This window comes from Centroberyx affinis, unplaced genomic scaffold (assembly GCF_046629955.1).
Source record: "Centroberyx affinis isolate AG114_WGS23_722 - 3 ecotype Tasmania unplaced genomic scaffold, CSIRO-AGI_Caff_v1 ptg001434l_1, whole genome shotgun sequence".
Classification (NCBI taxonomy): Eukaryota; Metazoa; Chordata; class Actinopteri; order Beryciformes; family Berycidae; genus Centroberyx; species Centroberyx affinis.
Window position 1 is genome coordinate 722,833 of NW_027279909.1, and position 24,693 is coordinate 747,525.

Below are 24,693 nucleotides of genomic sequence, written 5' to 3' on the forward strand. Positions count from 1 at the left end.
AGTGTGTGTATGTATCTATGTGTGTGAAGTGTACATGAATAGACTTCACAGACTCAGCGCTAAGTGCAAAGGGCATCACATAAGCTGCCGTTGGGGCATACAGTGTGTGTGTGTGTGTGTTGTGTGTGTTGTGTGTGTACTCACAGGTGGGACAGTGAGGCCACATCGTTGAAGATGCCGTCTGGAAGCTCTGAGATTTCGTTGCCATGGAGAGACCTTAGGGGCGATGGAGGGAGTCAAGAGAGAGGAGAAAATATTTCAAAAAATGAGAACACATTCAATCACAGGAACAAACAATAATAACTATGTATATGTAGAAAGGAGTATAAGTGTGCTACTCTAGTTAACCAGTTGGGTGCTCAGTCATCAAAATCAAATCAAACAATCCCAGTAAAACTGAAAGAAGTCGGTACTCCATCCATGAAGGGAAACACTTCAAGCCTTCATTTCACTTCACTTTAATCCAAGGTGAGGTAAAAAAAAAAAAAAAGAGCAAAACACAAAGCAGCAGTAACTATTTTGCGTAGCTCTTCAGGCATACAGCACTCTGTTTGACGCATGCAAGCAAAAGCAGAAATAAGGGGAAGATTTGAGTGAATGTTTCACTCAGGAGAGTGTTGTGTTGGCATTCTGAATGGGTGGTAGGTGGCTTGTATTTCTGGTCGAGCCCTGTACAGCTGGCCAAGATGTGAGGCTCTGTGAGTCTGGAAAAGGCCGGTGTCGAGTTACTGTGTTCGTCTGGATGGTAAGGCCAGCGAGGGTACAGAGGAGGGGGGGGGGGGGGGGGGGGGGGGGCAGCGGAGTTATAGCAAAGAGCATGCAGGAGGAAAAGACATTGGTGTAATCATGTGTACAGATGCACAGGTTTATATCTATGTGCATACATGCATGTGTATTTAGGGCGTATGCATATGTATTAGTGTTTTGCATTAGCGTGAAGTGTGTGTATGCTATACCAGTGCTGTTTCCTTGCCGCTCTCTGGGTAGGATATAGGGTGACAAGCCAACATGGCTTAATGGCTAGATGACTGATGGCTGCTGTAATCCGCCAGGTCATTACCACCTCCTGCTCTCAGCTGACCGCACGCTAATGCTACCACAGCCCAGTTCACAGCACCAACACATGACAGATTTGCTCTTTGCTACACTCTAATGAACAGAATTTATGTATAAACAGACTTTGAAACCCTACTTCCTACTTTCTTTGATCTGTGAATTACCACTAAGCTGCAGCACAGTCTTCAGGACAGGGGGACGGATACGGAGAGCGAGGCAGGTTGCCGATCGGTGAAAGGATACACTGCAAATCCATCCATCTTAGCAAGTCATTTAGTCTATTATTGAGTCCTAAAATCATCATTTTCTTAAAATTAGAGAAGATACAATCTGCCAGTGGGGCTTGATATTGTCACTTGTTTCCATTTCCATTGCAAATCAACTTGTTTCAAGTATTTTGTAGGATCAAGTGTAATTTTCTTGATAGTAGTGCAGTGATATGCCTTCTTCTGATTTGTTTCAAGATACTGACGCTCATTTCTAGAAAATTACTGAAACAAGTGGAACTGCATACGGAAGCAATGTACCTCATTTGCAGAATTTTTTTCTTGGTTTAAAAAATTCTAGTCCATACCCAGGGATGCGCGCGCCACAACTCTGCCAGACTTGCCGAAAATGCGCATAAACAGCGTAAATTTGGGAAAATGGAAAAATCACCTTCGTCAGTCCCTGCCTATGCCAATGCTCAATGCCCATGTGCAGTTTCAGATTGATTGGCCAACCCATTGAGGAGCAAAATGGATGCACGCAGACAGACAAACAGACAGACAGAGTTTTCCTCATTTTATAATAGGATAAGATTTGAAGGCTGAATATGAGTTGTTAAATGACTAAATGTTAAGATTGTTAGATGGATGTTTTTTGCAGTGTACAGAGCTGTGCTTGAGTACATGAAGGAAAATATACAATATAACCATCTGAGGCAACAAGTTAATTGGCCAAGTATTGTATGTCAGGAGGAGAAGGCTTATTAGTCTGGAGTGGCCAGTGAAGGCTTGGGTTGGGTTAGTCAGGGAACAGTTAGGCTACAGCGGGCATGAAGCCAGCAGCAGTGTGCCAGCCACTCCGGCTCTCATGGGAGAAAGGAGCCAGGGAGTCTCCAGGAAGAAACCTGATCCTCTCTCCTATTGGCATCCTTTCTCTCTCTCTCTCTCGCTCTCTCCTCTTTTCTACAGCTGTATACCATTCCATCACTACATCTCACCTATTCCAGCTTTCTCGCTCTTGCTCTCCTTTTTCTCGCTCTTTTTTCTTCTCCTTTATCGCACTCTTTCATTTCACTTTCTTCCCACCGAAACCCTGGAGAGCCACGCCCTGGCGCTGTCTCAACACACTCCCCTCACACCTAATACCCAGCAGGCCAATTAGCAGCTTATTAATCCCCAGCCCAAACCACAACCATCACACACGCACGCGCACACACACACACACACACACACACACACACACACACACACTCTCACACCAAACCAAACCACATCCATGCCAGGCCCAGACCCCTGGTCCGTTTGAAGCTGCGAGCGTTAATGATTCTTCTCCTCTTTACTGCTCTGTAAAGCCGAAGGTGCTGCTTTATAAAGGCTTTGGCACCTCGGTGTGTGTGAGTATGTGTGAGTGTGTCGCGCTTGGAGCCGCCTTTGGCACCTCGCTGTGGTTTCTGTGAAGCTTCGTACCCGCCAACTTTGAACTCTGAACCCGCTTTAGAGTCTTAAAGTTGAAAACTATTAACTGGGGCTCATTGTCGCGTCATTTTCTTTTAACCCCCACAGCCTCGCTTAGAAAAATAAAAGACATGGCACCAATTGACATTTAATGGAGGGAGCTTTTGATTGATCAGACCAGCAGTAAAGACATCAAAGTTTTCTGCTTCATTTGGACTCCTGTTTGACTGAGACAAGGTAGTCCAGTGTGTGTGTGTGTGTGTGTGTGTGTGTGTGTGTGTTTTTGGGGGGGGGGGGGGGTAGCATGGCGTCTAGCATGCTCACACAGGGAGTATTTTAGGAATGAAGGTGGCGTGAGTGAGTGAGAGCAGAAATAACGGAGGTAGCTTCATTAGGGATCAAAGCCAACGCAACCAGACTGGCAAAGCGGCATCAACTAATGACGACTGAGCTTCACTCTCATTCCGCACTAAAAAGCCTCTTACGCTTTGTGTCTCGTAATGATCGGGGGCTTTGGTCGAATCCTGCCGTAAAAAGAGGCTTTGTTGAAGCTTTGTTGTCAGTAGTAAAAAGTGTGTCTGGTGTGAGCGCACATGGACGGCTGATAAGTCGACTCCCACACACATACAAACCGGCACCAAGCCAGCAGATGACAAACATGTATGCATACAGGCACTAATCACACACACACACACACACACGCAGATGAACGCGCATACATAATCTCATAAGCAGTGCTGCTTGGCCTGGTCTGTCTGTTTCTCTCTCGCAGAACTGAGCTGTATGTTTGAGTTAAAGTGTAAGTGATCCAGCTGCTGTATCTTTGGATGCAGGTCCAAAGACTGGTTTGGTTTCGTCATCTATCTGTCCAACACATTTACATTCGACATCTCAGTTGTTTAGCAGACCGATGTATCCACAGGAGTCCATGGTCACTGAGAGTACACAATCAAAGACTTTATAACTTCATAAAAGCCCGAGGCAGAGTCAAAACCATTACAGTTGGTTCTCCAGTAATCAGTGTCAGGGTGATTTTGTGCAGTGGGTTGTGGGGGCGCGTGTTTGGCCCTGGCGGTACGGCAGTGATGAGCTTGGGGCGTTCAGAGGTGAACGGGCAGACTGGTCAGATGTCTGAAGACAAGGCGTGGGCAGCGATATGAGCTGGAACACCACCGCTGCCCCCATCGGTACCATTTAAAAAAGGAAAATAGGCCAGGAGAGTTCTGTGTGTGTGTGTGTGTGTGTCTGTGTGTTCATGAGCTGTCATAACTGTTTATACTGTGTTTAGTTCCTCTGGAGTCACTCTAAGATTCTCAGCATCTGCTCCACCCTCTCCCCAGACTGCACACGCTGCAAAAAATATCTACCTTAATAACTCATTTAGTCTGGTATTAAAGTCTTAAAATCTTGTTTTCCTTAAAGGAAGTGAAAAAATCTGCCAGTAGGTTGAGATAATTTCACTTGTTTCCAGTGCAGTTTCACCTGTTTCGAGAATTTTCTTGAAACAAGTGACAATAAGGTGGATAATGTCACTTTTCACGTTTCAAGAAAATTATTGATCTGCACTGGAAACAAGTGAATCTCACCTCACTGACATATTTTTTTCACTTATTTAAAAGGATTTGAGACTCAATACTAGACTAAATGACTTGTTAAGATCAACATCTTTTCCAGTATACGCACACATATGCACACACATAGAGAAAGAAAAAGAAACTCACAGCAATCGGAGAGAGCGCAGTCCACTGAAGGCCATTCCGGGGATGCAACGCAGAGAGTTGTAGCTCAGGATCCTGCAATGAAAAAAACAATATCAAATTCAGCTGTTCCCATTCTACTGTCAACACCAGAATGAAATACTAGCTCTTTGGTATGACGGAGCGAGGCTGGTCAGGACTTACAGAGTGGTGAGCTGGCTCATGTTAGCGAAGGACGAGTTGGTCAGAGAATTGATCTTGTTGTTGCTTAGGTCTCTGAAAGGAGGAAAAAAAGAGACAAGTTCATGATCTTGATCTGTACAGAGAGACAGTTAGACAGAGGGAAAGACAGTAAAAACAGACTTACACCAGCTGTAGGTATTTGAATGTAGACAGTTCCTTTGGCACCATGCCGAACTGGTTTCCATCCAGATATCTGAGGAGACAGACAGAAATGTTTAGTTTAGCAATAAGAAATCGGTGTAGCTTGGTGATTATCATAGTAAAGCTTATTCAAGAGCGATACACTGCAAGGTTGCATAAGGCCTCAACTGGGACTCTATCATAATTAACAACAAATAAATAAAAAAAAATAACAAAGGGGGTAAACTTTGTAAGAGATTTAATTTGATGCATATGGTGGAAGGGTATTTGTTTTTCTGTATTTCCTAATTTGTTCTGACCCACCACCCCGCTGTTAATTGAAGTGACTTTGTTTTTGTGTAGGTGATATATTGTTGTTGTGCTGTTCTTGTTCTGTGATCAAATAAAAATATCTCAAAAAACATTTAGATTAGCACATTTCTCCAGTGTGTGAGTGCATATTTAGTCTAAAGTTATCTAGGATGTGAAATGCCAGTGCTTAACATGTGATAAAGTCTCCAATGGAGGAGCAGCGGGTCACTCCATAGGGCAGAATGTTGCACCCGAACAACCCTGTGTGACATTGCTGTCTCACACACACCTACATGTGTGTGTGTGTGTGTGTGTGTGTTAACATGCCAATGTGTGTTAGAGCCACCACAGAGGATGTCATGCCTGCAGGGATGCAGCCACCCTGCAGTCTGCCAGGACAAAGTGCTACCAGAGGGTTGTCACCTTCATGAATGGCTGATTTAGGGTCTGGTCTCTCTGAAAGGGGCTGCAGGGCCTTTCTCCTGCTATTGTTGTTGACTGTACTATGGGCGGGAAGGGCAGGGGGGGTGCTGGTTAGTTAGGGGGCCTTTGGGTTCAGGGTAATGATAGGTAATGACGGTGCAGAGGACACTTGGGATAATGATGGAGTAGCAAACTCTCCGGATGACTAGATGAAAGCCCGGCACTGAGGGGCACACCTGGTCACACCTGCTGGGACAATGACAGGCCTCAAGGCTCGCACAGTGTGTGTGTGGGTGTGTGTGTGTGAGTGTGTGTGTGTGTGTGTGTGTGTGTGTGTGTGTGTGTGTGTGTGTGTGTGCGCGTGTGTCTGAACTACTTGAAGCAGTATTGGAAAGTTCCAGACCTATTCCATTCCCTCCCCTTTCCATTGAAAACTGCTCATTAAAATGTCCTCCTGCTCCCCTCTGCTCCTGTGGACAGGCTTTTGGCTCTCACACAAATACGCACACACACACACACACACACACACTAGATATACAACATACACACGCACATGCACACTACACACACACATACACATACATACACACAGACACCCACCCACCCAGCCACAGAGACAGAGACACACACATAGACTCAAGACACACTCACAGGCATGTACACACACACACACACACATGCACACACTCACACTCTGATCCTTGGCTCTGAGTGTGAGAGTGACATCAGTGTTAGCCCTCAGGGCTGCAGGGAGCGCAGAAGAAGAATGTCTGAGAGAATAACTGCAGGGTTTATTGACTGCTTTCCTCTTCTCCAAATGATGAGATCTGTTTTCTTTCCTCTGTTTTCACTAACTCTTATCTCCTCTGTACCTCCTGAACTCTCTCTGAAACTTTCTCCCCCTCTGATGCCTGTCCAATTATTCTTCATCATAGCCTGACAAATGTATGGTAATGTCTAAAACTGAAATTGATAAGATACACGTGTGATTAAATATTCATAGCATTAGGAACTCACAGTTCAGTAACGTTTCTGGGGATGCCTTTGGGCAGCACGCGGAGGTGCTTGTTGCTGCAGCGCACCACAGTCTCCAGGCAGGTACACTCACTGGGACACTGTGGCCTGGGCACACAGCTGGACTCCTCTTGGCCTGGGAAAAAGAGGAGATGGAGAGAGGAGTGAGGTACAGCAGAGGAGGAGAAATGACAAGGAGAGAAGGAAAGCCAAATAAAGAGCTATGGACCCAGATGCAGAAAAAGTGTGTTAAGACTAAATCCAAAGGAAAAACAGCACAATACCTCAAGTTAATGGTGAGACATTGAGAAAAAGAAAAACAGAAAGGAAGTGAAAAATGTGAAAAACAAAACCAGAGAGAGAAAATGAAGACAAGCAGGGAGAGGAGCCCCGCTAATGTAATATCGACCAGCGAGAGCAGAGAATGGAGGCTGCCTGAGGCCTGAAGACAAGTTTAACATTCATTCTCATGTGCAAACAGGCTGACTGGTCAATAAGGCAAACAGCTCAATAGCTGCACTCAGCCAGTCATCGACCAGCAGCTTAGGAACTGCTGAGTAGCAATCTATTCAGTAAACAAAAGACTCGCACAATGACCATCATTATTTAAGATTATCTCAGACACTTTGAAGCACCTCTTGTTCATAATGTATTGTTGAAAACTTCATCGGTCATGTCCAGTCAGGTTAGTTTCACACAGTAGAGGTCATCTGTATTGGAGAGGTTTATCCCCCCTCGCAGAGACAGATCACTTCATTCAAAGTTCATGAGGTGCCTCAAAGCCTCAAAAGCAGACATACATGAGTAGAAAAGACAACGGCAGCTATTTAAAAAGAAGCTGACTCAAATGAAAGATGAAGAGCAGGACGTCTAGGTGCCACTTACCCTCCTCACAGCGGAAGTCCGGCAGAGCCACGTCCTGCAGCGGGATCTCCTTCAGGAAGGCGGGCCGTTGGCAGCGAGGGTTGCCCGTCACGATCTTCCTGCTTCTCAGCCAATCGCCGAGCCAGGCCAGGCGGCAGTCGCAGTTGAAGGAGTTGGCCAATAGGTTGCTGGGAGAAAGGGAGCGTGAGAGAGGCGGTCAGATCCTTGCGGTTCAAAAGCATTCAGATGCACAGGTGAAGATGACTCTGTGTGTGTGCCAGGGTCTCACAGGGTGGAGAGGGTCTGCAGTGTGTCGAAGGCTCCAGGAGTGATGGTTGTCAGCTGGTTGTCGTACAGAGACAGCAGACGGACGTTGTGCAGTCCTGTGAAGCTGTTGTTGTGCACACAGCTGATTTTGTTGTTCCTCAGCATCCTGAAGCGGAGAGAAATAGAAACTTTCAGCTCAAAAAGTAGAAATTCTAGCTTGCATTTAGAAACATTGACGTCCTTGTGTGCGCGCATCACTCACAGCATGCGTAACCCCTCGAGGCCACGGAACATCCCGCTGCGGACTGAATCGATTTGATTGGCTGTAAGGTGGAGCTCGTTGACAGATGCCGCCCCTTCAAACGCCCCATCCTCAATCTCTGTGATCTTGTTGTTGCTAAGGTTACTGTAGAGAAAAAAGGTTATGACAAAGAATAAATTATGAAGCATAACATTTGGAGAACTTGTTGGTTAAAAATCCAAAGTATTAAATACATTCTGCCTTAAACTGTGAACCATGGCAGACAGAATGTTTCACTTACATCTTCTTGAGCTGGGAGAGGTTCTTGAACACTCCTGTTGCCTCCAGAGTGGTGATGTCATTGTTGTTGAGGCGGCTACAGAGAGAGACGAACCAGTTTAACCACACAAAGACACAAATCCATTCAAATTCAATGTCCACTTTAAATACTCCATGATGACTGACCGCAAATATAAAAATTAGCTACCGAAGGTGAGAGTCTTGGGATTTTACAGTATAAACTAGACAGAGTAGTTCATAATCTTGGTGGGCTGAGTGCTAGGCTTAGTGAATGCTGATGCCTTACAGCTCGCTGGTGGAGGCGGGGATGTGCTCAGGGATCTTGGTGAGCTTCAGGTTAGAGCAGTCCACTACATTGGACTCACAGCGGCACTTGGGAGGACACACTGGATCGCTGTTACACTCGTTATTCAGACGGGTGTCCTCTGTACCTGAATACACACAGGGAAACACAAGACATGTATTCATCTGACTTAAACTTGAATGACATCAGCCTCTTTCCTTTACCAATACACGCACTTCACTTACACCCGCCAAACTCATCATACCGTACGATCCTGGATAGGATCGTTGCTCCGTGAAGGCACCAGTCACGCATCTGGTCCCTCCGCAACTGTATGTAAGTAGTTTGTCCTGTTGTGACGTAAGAAGCGTCCTCAGCTAATCCATAACCTTAACGCCGTGAAGAACATCCTGCAGCTCTCCTACCATGACCCTCAACAATTGCACTTACTGCCTCACCCAGAGGGGAGGGAAGGAAGACAATACAAGAGAAAGATGGATGGGGGAGGGAGGGTGCAAGTTATTTTAGAGAGGTGATAGAGTGGGAGCAGTGGGGTGAAAAGAACAGTAGCAGGAGAGATTGAGATAGGGAAGTTGGGATGCCAAAGAGGATTTGGGCAGCTAGCTTCAGCGAAGCAGAGTGCCCCAGAGAGAGTGAGAGAAACAGAGAGAGAGAGAGAGATGGATGGATGAGAGAGAGGTAGTTGAATGACGTGTAGAGAAAGGGTGTGCAGACAGGTGGAGGAGGAGGGGAGGAGAGGGCATGAGGGACATGAATGCATGCAGAAAAGAACAGAGGGAAGGAGGAAGAGAAGATCAGTGAGAGAGAAATGAAAGGTGAGTGCCGGAGGTAGGGAGCAAGAGAGATGTCTGTCCCGATAGAGGAAGAGCAAGAATGAGGCAGCGTGGGGAGTGTGGGACGTTTTCCTGCACCTCCTCTGTCTATGAATAGACATTACGTGCCAAAGAGCGTGCTGCCAGTTACATCACGGCTGCTTAATAATGGAGAAGCACTGGGAGCCACTTAGAGCAATGTGTGTATCTGCGGGTGTGTGTATTGTTTCCCAGTGTATGTGTGTGTGCATGTGGGGCTTATGTGTGTGCATGGTTGCGTATTTTCCATTTAGAGAGGACAGCCCGGCGTTTTCTGTTAGGAGAGCATTTTGTGCCCCGTCCCTCTTGCATGCTCACATCTGCACACCTCTCTGCCTGAGGTTTGGGGATGACGTCAGCGGGCCATCGTAGGGCACCCAAACCACAACCATGAAAAGGGAAACCTCAAACAACCAGGAAGAAATCCAACTGTTGGGTATCATTCAAAAATGTGTCCAAAGAAAAAATGGACCAGTATGTGTAACCCTAACCTAACCCCAAACCCTAATCATTGAGGTTTATTGCAATACGGTTGGTCATTGAAGGAATCAAGTGAGTCCTGTTCACAGAAATGACTTCCTCTGGCTCCCACCACAGAGTGGCTCCGTGGTCCAAGTGGAGGGCGCAGACAGACACAGTAATGCTGGTCATTAAGGAACTTTCCCTCACTAGGCCAGACAACAGGAAAAGGCATTTCCCGCTACACAGGAAGCAATGAAAGTGCAGCGAAGCGCTTTGATCCTGAGGATGCAGAGGAGCCGGGGAGAGATTCCTGAGCCTGAGTCATCGTCATTGTCACAATTGCATGGTGGCGGTGACACAGAAGAGTTGAGGCCGACAGAGGAGAAAACAGAGGAGAGGAGTGGCGGGAGGCTCCTGTTTTTCCCTCTGAGGCCCAATGTGACTCATCGCTGGAGTTGTAGAAGTTCTCATAAGAGATTCTCCTGCAGCACCTCATTATCAATGTACTAAAATATGGAATCCCTATGCCGTCAGAGAGAGAGAGAGAGAGAGATAGAGTGTGTGTATGTGAGTGTGTATTGTGGAGGCTTTTATCGTTATCATTCGGGGAGGGTATAATTCTCATTAATCACATTCGACTTTGATCTTCCTTCTGCTTACATAGTACTTCCATTTGTTCTCTAAGCCAGTAGTGCTTTATCTTGGCTTAGCACACAAAGACACATTAATACACACACACACACACACACACACACATCCACAATACACTCACCATACACAGGCACATGCATAAACACACCAGCACACGCACAAGCACGCACACACACACACAGACTCCGACACACATCAGCGCTCCTCCTCGTTATTTTCTTGGAAGTGCTCTTGTTAAGGGGTCCGGAAACATCCGCTGATAGGAATCTGGGTCCTCTGGTGGGCTTTATTTTCTTTAGCTTTTACTGATAGAATGGACACGCTTTCCTTTTCCCTCTGTACTTCTCTCCCTCCCTCGCTCTCTCCCTCTTCTTGTCCCTCTCGGTGAGTGACTGTCTGTGCTCGTGCCAAAGCAAAGAGGGGCTTCCTTTGGGCTCTATCTGCTGAGACTGTTAGGAAAACAGAGCTGAGGAGAAAAGTAGCTCACACACACACACACACGTCACATAAAAATACACACATAGGTACAACAGTCACGCATAGGCCCCAACTCCCTTTCTCACATGCATACAGACATACAGTGCCACCGTCAGCACAGAAACACAAAACATAAAAAAGCCAAAGATGTTTTTTTTCTTTGCACGCCCTTTCCTCTGAACTTCAGCTTATCTGACCTGTGAGAGCGCCTCCATTCATGTAATTGAGCAGTAAGTAACGGAAAAGAAAAGATGCCGCCGGGCGTGGGAGAGGGTAGTACTTAAAGAGAAGAAGAAGACAATGAGAGGTGTGAACGCATACAAGCCACTCACCTGGGATGAAGTACTGCTCTTTGGCTGTGATGGAGAAAAGAAAGAGGGAGGGATGTCAGTGAGAACAGTCCGCATAGCTGTGGTCTAGCTATGCTTCAGCACAGTCATATATAGTGCCTATATATGACTACACACAACTCAAGGCATATGACAGTTATACAGAGTAGCCCGTGACTATCTCTGTGTATGGCAATGTGGAGAAACTGGTATCGATGCTGAATGATGGTAAATATTTGGCTGTTGCTAAGGAAGAGTGACACAGGGGAAGACGGGGAGACAGAGAAAAAGAGAAAGAAAGAAAAAGAAAGAAAGAAAGAAAGAAAGAAAGAAAGAAAGAAAGAAAGAAAGAAAGAAAGAAAGAAAGAAAGAAAGAAGTGAACTAACAAATGAAGACCCAAAGAAAGACAGAACGAAAGAAACCAAGAGACAAAAACAGAAAACACATGAACCCCCTTCTTCAGCAGGTCTAGCCAAGTGAGTGAAGCCATAAACAAGTGTGAAACCTCAGTGGTGCAGAGTGCCAGACAGCGAAGCCCGGTGCATAAACACAATAGTGGGCACAGGGAGCAGGCAGTGGGCACCGCCAGGCCTGGCCGGTGCAGAGCAGAGGAGTGAGGGGGCGGGCGTGACAGAAACCTGAGCCTGCCAGGCAGAGCAGTGAGTGGGCAGGAGATGGAGGGGGGATGGCTGGTGGGGGGGGGGCTGAGGTTGGCAGAGGCCGGAGGAATGGCGGGCACGTACAGAAACTCTAGCCCTTGTGCCAGCCTTGCCCGGTGATCTCAGCTCACTGCGGTCTCCATGTGAAACCAGACTCACGATGTGGTAATATGGAGGGGAAACGGAGAAACAGAGAGAGATGCCTCTCTCCTTGGCCTCCAGTTCGTCTGGGGGAGATATTGATTGAGGAGCACCGGCACAGCAAATGATAGGCTGAATAAAAACGTTTACCAGGAATGATCGCTCATTAAATGCGGTATGAGGCAGAGGGAACGACAGATGCACAGAGAATGGCCACTCCCAGTGAGGAGAGAGAGAGATAGCAAGGCCTGTCTAAGAGATGGAGAGCCAGAGAGAGCAAAGGAGAAAGAGAGAGCGAGCAGAAAGACAGGGAGAGATACTGATACCGAGCCGCAGGCATACCAGAGCAGCGGAATTTCTTGCTCTTGATCTGCCCGATGCGTTTGTTGGCCAGTCTGCGTGGGCTGGCGCAGCGGGCACCGCTGGTCTCGATGGGGTTGGAGCGCAGGTAGTCTGCCAGCCACTTCAGATTACAGTCACAGATAAATGGGTTCTGGGCCAGGTGACTGGAGAGCAAAGAGGGAGGGAGAGAGGTGGAGAGGAAAAAGAGGGGAAGAAGGGAAGGAAGGGAAGAAGAGGTGAGAGAGGAAGAAGTGGGGAGAGGAAGAACAGAACAAGAGGGGGGAAAGAACAAAAATCACAAACTATAGCTGTAACTTTTAAACATGTAAACAGGTCAAACCCTTACACTTAGTTGATTAAAAAAGGAACAGACATCAGAACTGGTGGGATGGAGGCCAACACAAAAGAAAAAAAGTAAAACAAAACAAACATTAGTTTGACGCCCATAGCTGCATTTAGAAAATGTGATATTTACAGATTCAGACAGAAATTACTATTCTGTCAAAATATAAAATATAAAACATTCAAATCATTACTCCTACCACAAACCACAGAAACAAGAGAAAATGACAATAAGCAGTCTTCCTCTAATATTGTTTATGTGTACACAAGCAGTTTGACCTTCAGTGTGTTGAGTGTGTGCTGGCATGTGTGCTGGCATGTGGATTATGTGGTGAATCTGAATGATCAGAGACATGGGGAAGGCTCTATTTTTACCCTTTTCTCAGAATGCAGGCAAAATACGAGGCTTGTTTTAGACCGAAACCCAGTGCCCTGTGTGTGTGTGTGTGTGTGTGTGTGTGTGTGTGTGTGTGTGTGTGTGTGTGTGTGTGTGCATGCATCCGTGTGTGTCTGTGTGTGTGTGTGTGCGCTTTTTCAGTGAGAACTTCCGTCTGGTGAGCCAAGAAGGGAAGGACTATCCATCATCCCTAACAGGTGTGTGTACGTGTGTGTGTGTGTGTGTGTGTGTGTGTGTGTGTGTGTGTGTGTGTGTGGGTGTGTGTGTGTGTGTGTGTGTGTGCACGCTTATGTGCATACATACACTTATTTGTGTATGTGAACATGGATAGCTATATGGATGACTGTGGTAAAAACAATTTTGAACAGCGCTGGTAGAAACCACAGTGTGGGGTCTGTATTGATAAGTGAGAAGTGATACAGTGTGTGGTTCACCTTGTTTACTGGAACAGAAAATATGAGACATTTAGCTGGAATAGGTGCTGCCAACGTGGGTGCAGAGTGAGTTAACAATGGTGGAAACAGTGGGTGGGGTCTGGATTGTTTTTGATCCAGCCGCAGAAGCCACGTGCGCGCATGTGTGTGCGTGTGTGTGTGTGTGTGTGTGTGTGTGTGTGCGTGTGTGCATGTTTGTGAAGATGATAGATTTACTCTTCTCTTTACCTCATGCTTCCATTCCTGTGTTATTAGAGAGACTTGCGAGTAAACAACTTATGTGTTGGCTCATGTTTTATGGTGACAGCTCAGAATGTGTCAGGGCATGTGCACGTGCGCATGTGTGTGTGAGAGTGTGTGTGTGTGTGTGTGTGTGTGTGTGTGACTCACAGGGTCTGTATAGCTCTTAGTGAAGTGAAGGTGCCCTTGGCGAGGGTTTGGATCTTGTTGTCATATAGTGATAGCAGAGAGAGATTCTGCAGGTCCTGGAAGGCGTTGGCGCGAACACAGTGAATCTTATTGGCATTCAGCAACCTGAGAGAGCAGGACGGAGCAAGACAGGAAAAAAGAGAGGGAGGGAGCGAGGAAGGAAGAGAGACAGAGTGTGAGAGAGAGAGAGGAAGGTAGGGGGGGGAAGAAGGGGGGCAGACAAGAGAGAGGGGGAAGCTTGTCAGAGTTTCTTTATGCATTCATTCATTATGCATTCCTTCGACAAAACTATGTACAAAGTTTTTTTTGAAGGTTAAAACTCCCTCACTGAGTGGGAGTAAAGGGTGAGAGAGTTTGTGTCTGCTATTCAATATGTGTCTGTGGTGTTGATATGCGGACCTGCAAGGCGCGTGTTCTACTTACAGCAGTTGCAGGGCGTAGAGGCCGTCAAACACCCCCTTGGGCAGCTCTGTGATCTTATTTCCATACAGCACGCTGGAAAATCACAACGCAAATGTGCTTCACATATAGGAAATGACAATCACGCAGCTATTTATGCGCAAACGCAGACAAAAAAAAACTTGGCCCATGAGTCACTTACAGAGAGTTGAGCGAGCGCAGGCCCTGGAAAGCGTCGGGAGCGATCTCCGAGATCTGGTTGTTGCTCAAGTCTCTGCGTTGAAGAGGAAACAGAGAATCAGTCAGGCAGAGATGCAGGGGCTCATTTATGAAATATCAAACCCTGTATTATCATGTGGTTTGAATCTAGGATAAAGTCAAAGATTAGGCCTGTTTACTGAGGGAGGTTTGACCCTGTCGTCCCCTTGCTGTCACCCCCCACATGGGACGGATGACAAAGTGCCAGCACACACACACACAACATGCAAGCCTTCCCCAGCCTGCCGTTGGCCAGCATAGAGGAAGTAAATGTAGTGTGAGTTGTATGGAAGATGTGTTCCAGCTCTGTCCCAGATTTGATGGTGCGTCCCTTTAAGGGATTCGATTAAATGAAGCGGGCTAAAGATTTGTAGCCAATCAAAACATTTACTTGTGTTATTTGTGGCCTATCAACCAGTCCTGCCTTTTATCCCGATGTGTGTGTGTGTGTGTGCTGTAAAAATGGGGTGCAGGGCTGGGATCCAATGTGGAATAGACTGCTTCTGAACATGCCCGTTGTTAATAGGATCCACAGGCTTCTCCCCACAGGATAACCACTAAGCCTGTGTGTCTATGTGTTTATGTGTGTGTGTGTGTGTGTGTCTATGAGAGAGTGTATGCAATAGTAAAAGAGAGAACGGTGGGACAGAAAGAGAGACAGAGACAGAGATAGAGAGAGATTTAATGGAGTATGTGGACTGAACTCCAGTCAACTGGATGCCTTTGAAGGAAAATCATCATGTGGTGAAGAAGAGGGATATTTTCTCATTTGGGGGTAACAGTTAAATAAGTGCCCATTTGTCTTCTTGCAAAGGATTGAGGTTTCCTGGAAATGAAAACGGGGGGAAGGAGCCAACATCTGCACTGGACTGTGTCTGTAGACTTACAGTGAGACGTTTTTGTGTTGGTGTATTATGTGTGTGTGGGGGGCGGGGGGTGGGGTGGGGGGCTATTACAGCATCCTCTCTGAAGGAAGTGGTTCATGTGTAGGTCATCCAAACCAGGCCAAGGTGAGAGAGAATGTGTGTGCTTGGCATTTACTGGGACAGGAAGGGACAAGGGGTCAGGATAGGGATTGCGCACATACCTGTACACACCTCACAAACAAACAAACAAAACACAGACACACACACACAGCCTAGATGGAATGCACTATATATAGCCTTTACTTTTTTAGACTTTAAATTATAATTACATTCCATACATAATATACCATAAAAAAAAACTTACCACCACTAAATATAAACCGTATGTGTTTGCTTGTATATTTATGGGTTCATCTGACGCAAAACCTGACCAAGGAGGGAGACCACATTCATCATCATGTACTTGTGCTGTCTAAACACAAGTGCACTGAGGGTGTTGGACGCAGGACAGGCTGGGCCGGTGGGGGCACACAGCCAGCTGAATCAACAGAGGCCAGGGAGGGTCAGCGCAGACCTGCAGCCATGCATTGTTGTTGCTAAATGCAGCATCAGCAGCAGCAGTAGCAGGTCATGTCTGTGTACAAGAACACTGAATACCAGATGGAAGGGACAGTAGCTGCTCAACCCTGTGTCTATTGACTAGAATACAGTATGTGCATATCACATATTGTTGAATTTATTCAGTAACCTACCTCTCTTACTTCAAACTGTCTATAAATCTACAAGGATGAGGAGATGTTAACCCTGTGTCTATCCAGTAACGTCCAGTTACTGGATAGAAGCAGTGACGCACTACTTTGTGCGTCACTGTAATAAAAATGTGTGCTATTTCAATAGAATTTTGCATTATAAGTCTCTTTTCACTCCTCTTTATTCACCTCATTTGAACTTAAAACTGTCCTGGGAGTTGGATGATAAAACGGCGCTGGATTCTTCTTTAAAAAGGGCAGAGAAACTCCCTGACCTCCCGTTTCCTCCCTCTCCCTCCTGCTATGTCGGTCAGGCCCGGTGGTGTTGGAGGGATGGGTTTGGCTGACTGGTAAGCTGGCTGGCTGGCTGGCTGGCTGGCTGGACGACTGGCCCAACGGGTGAAAAACCACTCAGTCTCAACTACCAGCCTGTCAGTGTTCACTCCCAGCAGAGCAGAGAGCGAGCAAAGCCTCAGCCTTCATTCCAGCACACTCTCCATCCCCTCATCATCCCAGCCACAGTTTACAGTTTGCCCACACAGTCAGACATACACACACACACACACACACTGGACAACACTAGCCAGGGGAATACCAGTGTGCAGCAATGAAATACAAGAACTGTTATTATGCTCATGTAGCATTTGAGTGCCTGCAACCCATGCAACCTAAGGTCCGAGAACAAGAATATGTTCTTTAGGCGCAGACAAAATAAATACTGCATGCTCCTCAGCAGTGTCGATTGTCACTTCTTTCTCCAGACCTAAACTCATTGTTCACATCTATATTATTTAGCCCTGAGGAGGTGAGTGTACCGCTGTACTTACATCCTACGCAGCTTCTTGTAGGGAGAGAAGGCTCCGGGAGGAACAGACTTAATCCCATTCTGCTCCAGACGTCTGGACAGAGAGAAAGAGAAAGAGGAGAGGAGAGGAGAGGAGAGAAGAGGAGAGGAGAGGAGAGGAGAGGAGAGGAGAGGAGAGGAGAGGAGAGGAGAGGAGAGGGGAGAGGAGATACCATCAGTTAACCAAACAATAGAGTTCTCTATGGCAACAGAGCTGAGTAATCCCCCATCACCTCCGACCCTTGGTGATTGGCCTGATTATGTTAGAGGAGATCTGTTCCCCGGCTGTAATAGGTCCAGGCATGGTGGAGTCATAACATCCTCAGAACCAATAAACAGTCTGATTCCTGAAGTGCTGCGGAGGAAGACTGGAGGGGAAAGACACTGTCTAGATATTTTTTATATTTTTGGGGGGGAAGGAGGAGGGGGGGTAGGGCCAGGAGGTCTTCCAAGTAAAAGCGATAACATTTATAGTTTTCAGCACTTATGTCCTCACATGAGATCCTGAATAGTCCCAAAAATCAATAATAATCTCACTTGTGTTTGTACAAAACTTTTACCTCTGGGTGTCTGGGTGAAAAGACTCAAACTCATATACCAAATAGAGTGGATTGACCAAAATAATGCTGCAACTGTTTCTGTATTATTGCAAGATATAAACAGTTGCAACAAAGTGAAATATTACTTTACATTTGGTTTTCTTCTAAGTCTGAGAGCTGCTGTAGCAAAGTGGACAAGGAGACAGCCTTGGTCTGACAAAATCTCACCATACAGATAGTTGAAAAATTCAACACACACACACAGACACACACACACTTGCTCACTTAGTACAGAGCGGAAACTCGGGTAGTCACCAACCCTAATCAGTCTCAGATGGTCCTAGGGAAACAGACATCACTGAACCCCATTAGTGACTAGTGTGGGCATGTATGTGTGTGTGTGTGTGTGTGTGTGTGTGTATGTGTCAGGCTGGCTGCTACTTAGGACCCAGCTCAGCCCCAGCCCAATCCCCTGGTGTAGCTGGCAGAGGGCTGTTTATCTGCAGGTCAGTTCACAGCTTTTAAAACTGTCCTTAACAAGGCTTAGCAGGGCCCAGAGGGAGGCAGCTGTGGGCCTGTCTGGTCGTCCTGCCATACCACTTCACAGCAAGGGAACTGATGGGACATGGGCCTGGGAGAGGTATGGTAGGCCAGTGGCCCGGAACCGGGCTAGTGAAGGAATCTGAAGATCATTAAAACACCATTTCTTACCACAGGAAAATGAATTAAAATATTTCAAAATCTGCAAAACTCCTTGGCGAAAAAGAATGCTGTTGATAGATTTAACTTTTCTCCTCATAAATGTGTGATTACTGGAGGCAGAGTCATTCCCGCATGATTTGATTATTCTATTAGAGGCATTTGAGATTTACTACATGGCTCCCAGGCCTCCTGCTTGCTGTGTTAATGTCCATTCATGGGGGGTAAATGTTTAGTTAGACAAAGCCCACAGCCACTTAGCAGTTTTGGGTTTCCATATTTTTCAATGAAGAATGTTCCCCCTTCAAAGGAGGGGCCTCCATTTATGGAGCGATATAGGAGCGCAATTGACATTCTTAGGATAGCAGTGATTCCAGACCACAGATTCCTGCGGTGGCCATGTTCTCTCTCTCCCTCCCTCTTTCTCTCTCTCTCCCTCTGTCTGTCTGTTTTTGTCACAGACTGTCCCAGAGTGTCCGTGGATTTACGGCGGGGCGACAGCGCTGTGGTTCTCCTGCCCTCACCATGAGGCAGGGTGGTGGGCCAAGTGGCTTTAGCGCCTTCTCTCATCAACCAGTCTGTCCGACTGGTCCAAACCAGTCTGGTGCTCAACATGCTGTTTGCATGTGTTCCAGTGTGTGTGTGTGTGTGTGTGTCGTTTGTGTAAGTGCATGCCCACATGTGTTGGTACTCGAGTGTGTGTCAGCATATGACAAAGCCCTGCCAGTCAGACAAGGGTACAATACTGTCTGACAACTCCTTAGTCTTCGCTTTGTCGCTCTCCGCAGATCGATACGTGCAAGGACTAAATCCCTCCAATCAACAAAGGACTGGCTCCGTCCAATCAGAGGAGAAAAAAGAAACAATCTCTCAGAGTAGCCTTCAGACGGACAATCAATGATTCTCATCCAATTCATCAGACTGCACATCTCTGTGTGTGTGTGTGTGTGTGTGTTTGTATATGTGTGTGTCTGTGTGTGCGCGCGTGCGAGAGCCGGTGTTTGTGTCAGCCCAATCAATGGTTTTCATCCTTTTCATTAAGGTCTGAGCATGGTTTTCATTAAGGGGAAACACATTATGCCTTTGGGTATTCACCCAGTGTGTGTGTGAGTCACAAATGGATGGCAGGACCGCAGCGGCGGATGAAAGGGGGGGGAGATTTTTATGGCAGAGTTCAGTCACTGCAGACAGAGACTATGGTGCATAATAATAATCTGTTGTGGTAGTGTTTAGGCTAACTGGGCCTGGTCTCACAAGAGAGGACTACAGAAACCAGCTCACATCCCCACAGCCATAAACACAAAACACTGGCATTCATTAGGAAAGAACAGGGCAGGGAGGTTGCAGTTCTCCCATTTGTACGTAATGAGAGCAGTGTGTGTGCGTGTGTGTCTGTGTGCGTGTGTGTGTTTGTGTCTGTGAGTGAGCGAGTGTGTGTGAGTTTCCGAGCGCCTCATTAACAAGGCATTAGGCTGGCCTTGATACCCAGCAGCCCGCCTCGCTGTAATTGAAACTGATTTTATAATGAACTTCAAGCACAGATCAAACCTGCTGTACCAAGTTACTGAGCAGAACCCCCCCCCCCTTTTTCCTTCACCGTTGATCCGCCTCCTCTAACACGCCTGTGGTGTTTTAGTAGGCCGGGAGAGAGGGAGAGAAGACAGAGAGAAATGCGGAGAGAAATGTGGAGAGGAGGGAAAAGAGTGAGGAGAAGATAGCTGTGGGAATAGAACTTGTAAGGTGAGGCTCGGATGGGCAGGACAGGAGGAATGTGCGTGATATATGCCAACACTTCACCCTGGTCTTGTAAAAGATGAATCAGAACATAATACAGTTTATTAGCAGGACACGGTTTAGTACCAATTAGTTGTGAAGGGCAGAAAGACTTTTAAAAAAGTCTGCAGTGCAGGGAGAATCTCCTGTCTATAAAACCTGTGCATGGTAGAGCTATCGTTCAGCTGTCTCCCTGTTCTCCCATTAGTGCTGCTAGCTGGTTATTGGGCTCATAGATCACATCACAGCCTCTCTCAGATACTTACTTGTGGGATATTACCACAGGAGGGGATGCTGGAGAGGTTTACATAACATAAAACATGGCAAATAGCTGGGATGCAAGGGTGAGCCTGAATTACTTATGTCTCAAAATCCAAAGAAGTAGGATGTGCAAAGTCTTTTAAAAGCTTCTCAATATTTGGTGGGTGGTCATTCGATAAGACAGGAACGCACAGTGTCTGTGTGTCCAATTTAGGAAATTTAGCACACCACTGCACTAGAAATGGGTCAGGGTTGTTGGGGAACATGGGATCTGTGACTTCCATGCTAGCTGGGTATTTATAAACAGACCCCATGGGGAAGAAGAGACCTAGAAACTTGCTGTGTCCTCCTAACCACACACATGGGCCTTGGAAGAACATGCGATGCTACCTCCCGCTCTCTCCCTTCATCCTCATCCCCATTCTCTCTCCCCGACTCGTGGCTCTGCTGCACTATTTCACGCAGACTTGTGCCAGGGGGCATTAAAACCCTCAAAAAAGAGAGTAAAAGCATGATGTTGACATAAAAGTCTGCCCCTGCATTCCAGGGAATTACAGTGGGCTGATAGCATGAGGGCCATAAACAGTTAATACCCAGACAGATGTTAGAAGACTGATAAGCTGAGGGAGGGATGTTAGCAAAGTGTTCACATGCGGTTCACAGCCATCTGAGCCGATAAGAGGCACACAGTCTGAATCCGAAATGCGCTGTAAGTCTGCATGTGTCTCTCTCTCAATGTACAGCATGTGTATGTACGTGTCTGTCTGCCTGGCGATGCATGGCGAGAAAAGAGAGCTGGGAGGGCGTATGTGCATAAAACATGCATGCTTAAGTCCTCGCAGCCTTGTTAAACCCTCGCAAGAGCACACGCGGGCAGATACATATGGAAACACGTACACGTCTCCGAATGCGCGCGCTCAAACAAATACCCTGCAGTGGCATGCTTCAGAGAACAATGCAGCTGTGGATGTCCCCGGATTCCTCTGAAATCTATCACCTTCCTGTGGCTCTGCTGCCGAGGGGCGCTGGGCAGCAGAGGTGGGCTCCAGTTGCACTGTGCTGAGGAATCTAACCTTCCTAAATCTGACACACACACACACACACACACACACACACACCACAGTTAACTGGTTCTGGCTGGGTTCATTTGCTGTACTTCTGGCAGTGGAGGCATTTTTTTTTACCACGGCATGGTGGTCTTCAAGAGCTAAATTCAGCTTGGTCAACCACAAGTGAGACTATTCGCTCCTCTATACCTGGGAGCTATGAATTTTCCTCATTGGTGTGGTTTCATTTTGTACAAATCAACTCTGTTTTTTATTTAGTATATGGCTGTATTATTGTGAAAATGTAACTTTAACTATAAATCACATTTTAGCTATGTTTTTAATGCTCCATAATCTTCTTCGTGGTGGAATTTGATGAGCTTCAATGGCTTCTAGGTTCTTTGCCTATTAGTTTATATGCACTACTGCAAAATAGTGATGTATATAGTAATATGTACATAAATCTAAATCTTTTGTATGATCAGATACTCTAGCATTTTATAATAAAGCACATTGTTGAATAAGTAGTGTGTATAATATGCTATGAGCTATGTTTCAGTTGGTAATGTTAACTAGCAAGCCAAGTAGTCTAATGTTATTGTATTCTCCATAGAAAAGATGGAAGCAGCTGATCAACTAGGGAACTGGAGAGCTGAGATTACATTAAAATAAATGGATAATTAATTTGGTCAATATGTAATCACCACAAATACGCCGTGGGACTATGAAGAATCTGTGCTTGTGCAGTCTTGGCTTGACTTGACTTGTACTTGTGGATTTTATTGTTATTGTGTGGCAAAGGAAGCGGGTGCTGAGCTCACATCTCGGCCATGCTGTCCGGCAGGTTGGCTGGGATGGCGGTGAGACCTTTCCCTCTGCAGTCCACGATGTTGTTACTGCAGGTACACATGGCCGGACAGGAGCCTCCCCCGATGCTGCACGGCTGCATGCCGGAGCCCTCCTGGTGACCTGGAGCGGAAAGGAGGAGAGAAAAAAAAAATCATAGAAGGGAGGAAGAGATGATGAGATTGGAGGAAATGATTATGTCGCTCCTACAGGTGTGTGAGCATCAGTGTGTGTGTGTGTTTTAGTGCAGCACAACTCAGGCTGTTCCACCGCTGTACATGTCTTCAGCTCTTTATTAAGTTTCATATAAACCGACTTGCAAATGAACACCGACTACATTCCCAGGGATGCTTTGACATTGAGGAAAAACAATGGAACATCCTGCTCTTGACTTTATTGTAAAGCAGTACATCTTTGTGAGTCAGTAGGGAAGAAACTAGGTTATTTATCAAAGGAATGCCAGAGTATATTGAGAGGAGAAGACAGACGTGAATAATAGAGTCGGAGTGCCGATTGAAGGCCTCTCAATAACATCCATTGATCTCCCCGTGAATTTTCCTCCTGAGTCTGCGTTCTCTATACAGTCTAACTCTGGGTGGAATTCATGGCATTCTGCACATTCAGCTTTCTGACTGCCTCCACCCCCCCTCCAGTCTCTCTCTTCCATTTGTTCGAAAACACTTCAACTTTTCAATTTGCATACAGAGTACACAGCCCATCATGCTGTCTCTGGATACCTGTTCAAAAAGCACCAGCACTGTCAATGATGTGGTGAAGAGCGAGTGCTCGCACTGCCAGCGTGGTGCATGTGTGTGTGCGTGTGTGTGTGTGTGTGTGTGTGGTGTACAAGATGTGTGTATGTAAGCCTAACCCAGATAAAATGAATAAAACAGACTTTTAAATGGCCTCATTTACACAGCATTACTAATCCGAGTTTCAAACCATGAATATTTGATTACTTTCCTATCTATCTCTCAGCCTGTATGGAGCATGTGGGAGAGAGAGTGAGAGAGAGAGAGAGAGAGAGAGAGAGAGAGAGAGGAGAGAGATTGAGTGCGTGATGGTGAGAGTGAGTGACTGAGAAAGCACGGTGCTCGAAACTCCACTCCCCACAATGAAGGGCTGCTGCCAATCATATGCTTTAATGCAATACACCATAAAATCCTGGCACTGGCTCTTGGGCCATTTGGCTAATAGGCGCCGCTTAAAGATGGGGTCAGGCTTCATATATCTGCCCAATCACAATCAACTAACCGCATGAATGCGCTGCTTCGACAGAGCTAGGAGTCAGGTAAACACAACAAATAGCATCCAGAGCGTGAATGAACAGGCAGCGTTCACACAATCACTCAGCCCATGTGATCTGAGGCCCTGTGATCTAGGATAGCAGAGGTTTGACAGATCTGGGATCAGGTGTAGGGCAGAGCAGAACTCCCTTCTGATCTAACATGGCATATTTGACAGGCCTGGGATCAGGGAGAGTGCAGAGCACAGCTGGAGCGGCCTTAACAATGACAGCTCTCTGACAGGTATACTTGAGGTGAAGCTGTTTGATGTACGCTCGTCCCCCCACTCTACCCAGCGCTGTTTTCCCCATTATCTCTTTCCCATCCGCCACCTCTACCCCTCTAATCCCTCCTCCGCTCCCATTTCCCTCATTTTTATTTGGTTTCACCTCTCTATCACTCTCTCCCCTCCTCTAACCACAATATTTTTTCTACTCTTTCTGCTCCTCCTTACACCCGCCGTGCCTCTCGTTCTTCTGTGCTCCCTCATTTTCAGCCTCTTCACTCCCATATCTGTGCCAATGACTGTCATTGCTACCCATTTACCCCCTGTCTCTAGCTCTATCCCTCCATTTGCTAGCAAGTCTTTACATTTAAAGGATAAGGCCGGTGCTTTTTAATGCATTGCTTACTGTCAACAAATCCTATGAAAATAACAAAATCAGCAATGCGTTTGCTCTACTCCCGTTACTTTCTGACTTCCCACGTACCGTTTTTAGCCATCAACCCAGAAGTCATTGGCTTCAATTGTAAGCTAAAAACCTTGAAATACAGCTCACAAAGACATAGTTTCAATTTTAAAAATTGCTAACTGTTACCACGAAAAGTCAGACTGTTGTAGTTATTACCAAATCAAATTCAACTGGGAACAAATTCTTCATTACGCTGGGGACTATTTTCGGTGCTACGGAACTACTTTCCTGAGATCGCAAACTTGTTTACAGCCTGCTTATTAAGTTGTTTGAGGAAAAAGTCGGCTGGCCCGGTGCATCGTGATGATGAAATATGCTGCCCAGAGCAACGGCATGGCTCTTTGACGTATTTTTAACCGTTTTTTTAATACAATGGAGTTCTATGGCTGCCGAGATTTGCTGGCAAAACAAAATCATT

The 24,693-nt window shown here is 46.4% G+C and overlaps 1 protein-coding gene across 1 annotated transcript in view; it reads right to left on the reverse strand.

The window, feature by feature from the left end:
• Positions 1-24,693, reverse strand: part of LOC139650047 (slit homolog 1 protein-like) — a 39,500-nt gene that overhangs the window by 9,091 nt on the left and 5,716 nt on the right. Inside the window, exons 5-21 of the mRNA XM_071526586.1 lie at positions 22,273-22,420; positions 17,117-17,188; positions 14,619-14,690; positions 14,441-14,512; positions 13,979-14,122; positions 12,416-12,579; positions 11,276-11,299; positions 8,485-8,629; positions 8,200-8,274; positions 7,920-8,063; positions 7,680-7,823; positions 7,412-7,578; positions 6,530-6,662; positions 4,782-4,850; positions 4,619-4,690; positions 4,439-4,510; positions 145-216 (exon numbers count right to left, since the gene is read on the reverse strand). Of these exons, the coding sequence (XP_071382687.1) occupies positions 145-216; positions 4,439-4,510; positions 4,619-4,690; positions 4,782-4,850; positions 6,530-6,662; positions 7,412-7,578; positions 7,680-7,823; positions 7,920-8,063; positions 8,200-8,274; positions 8,485-8,629; positions 11,276-11,299; positions 12,416-12,579; positions 13,979-14,122; positions 14,441-14,512; positions 14,619-14,690; positions 17,117-17,188; positions 22,273-22,420 (1,789 nt within the window). The remainder of the gene's footprint in view (positions 1-144; positions 217-4,438; positions 4,511-4,618; positions 4,691-4,781; positions 4,851-6,529; positions 6,663-7,411; positions 7,579-7,679; positions 7,824-7,919; positions 8,064-8,199; positions 8,275-8,484; positions 8,630-11,275; positions 11,300-12,415; positions 12,580-13,978; positions 14,123-14,440; positions 14,513-14,618; positions 14,691-17,116; positions 17,189-22,272; positions 22,421-24,693) is intronic.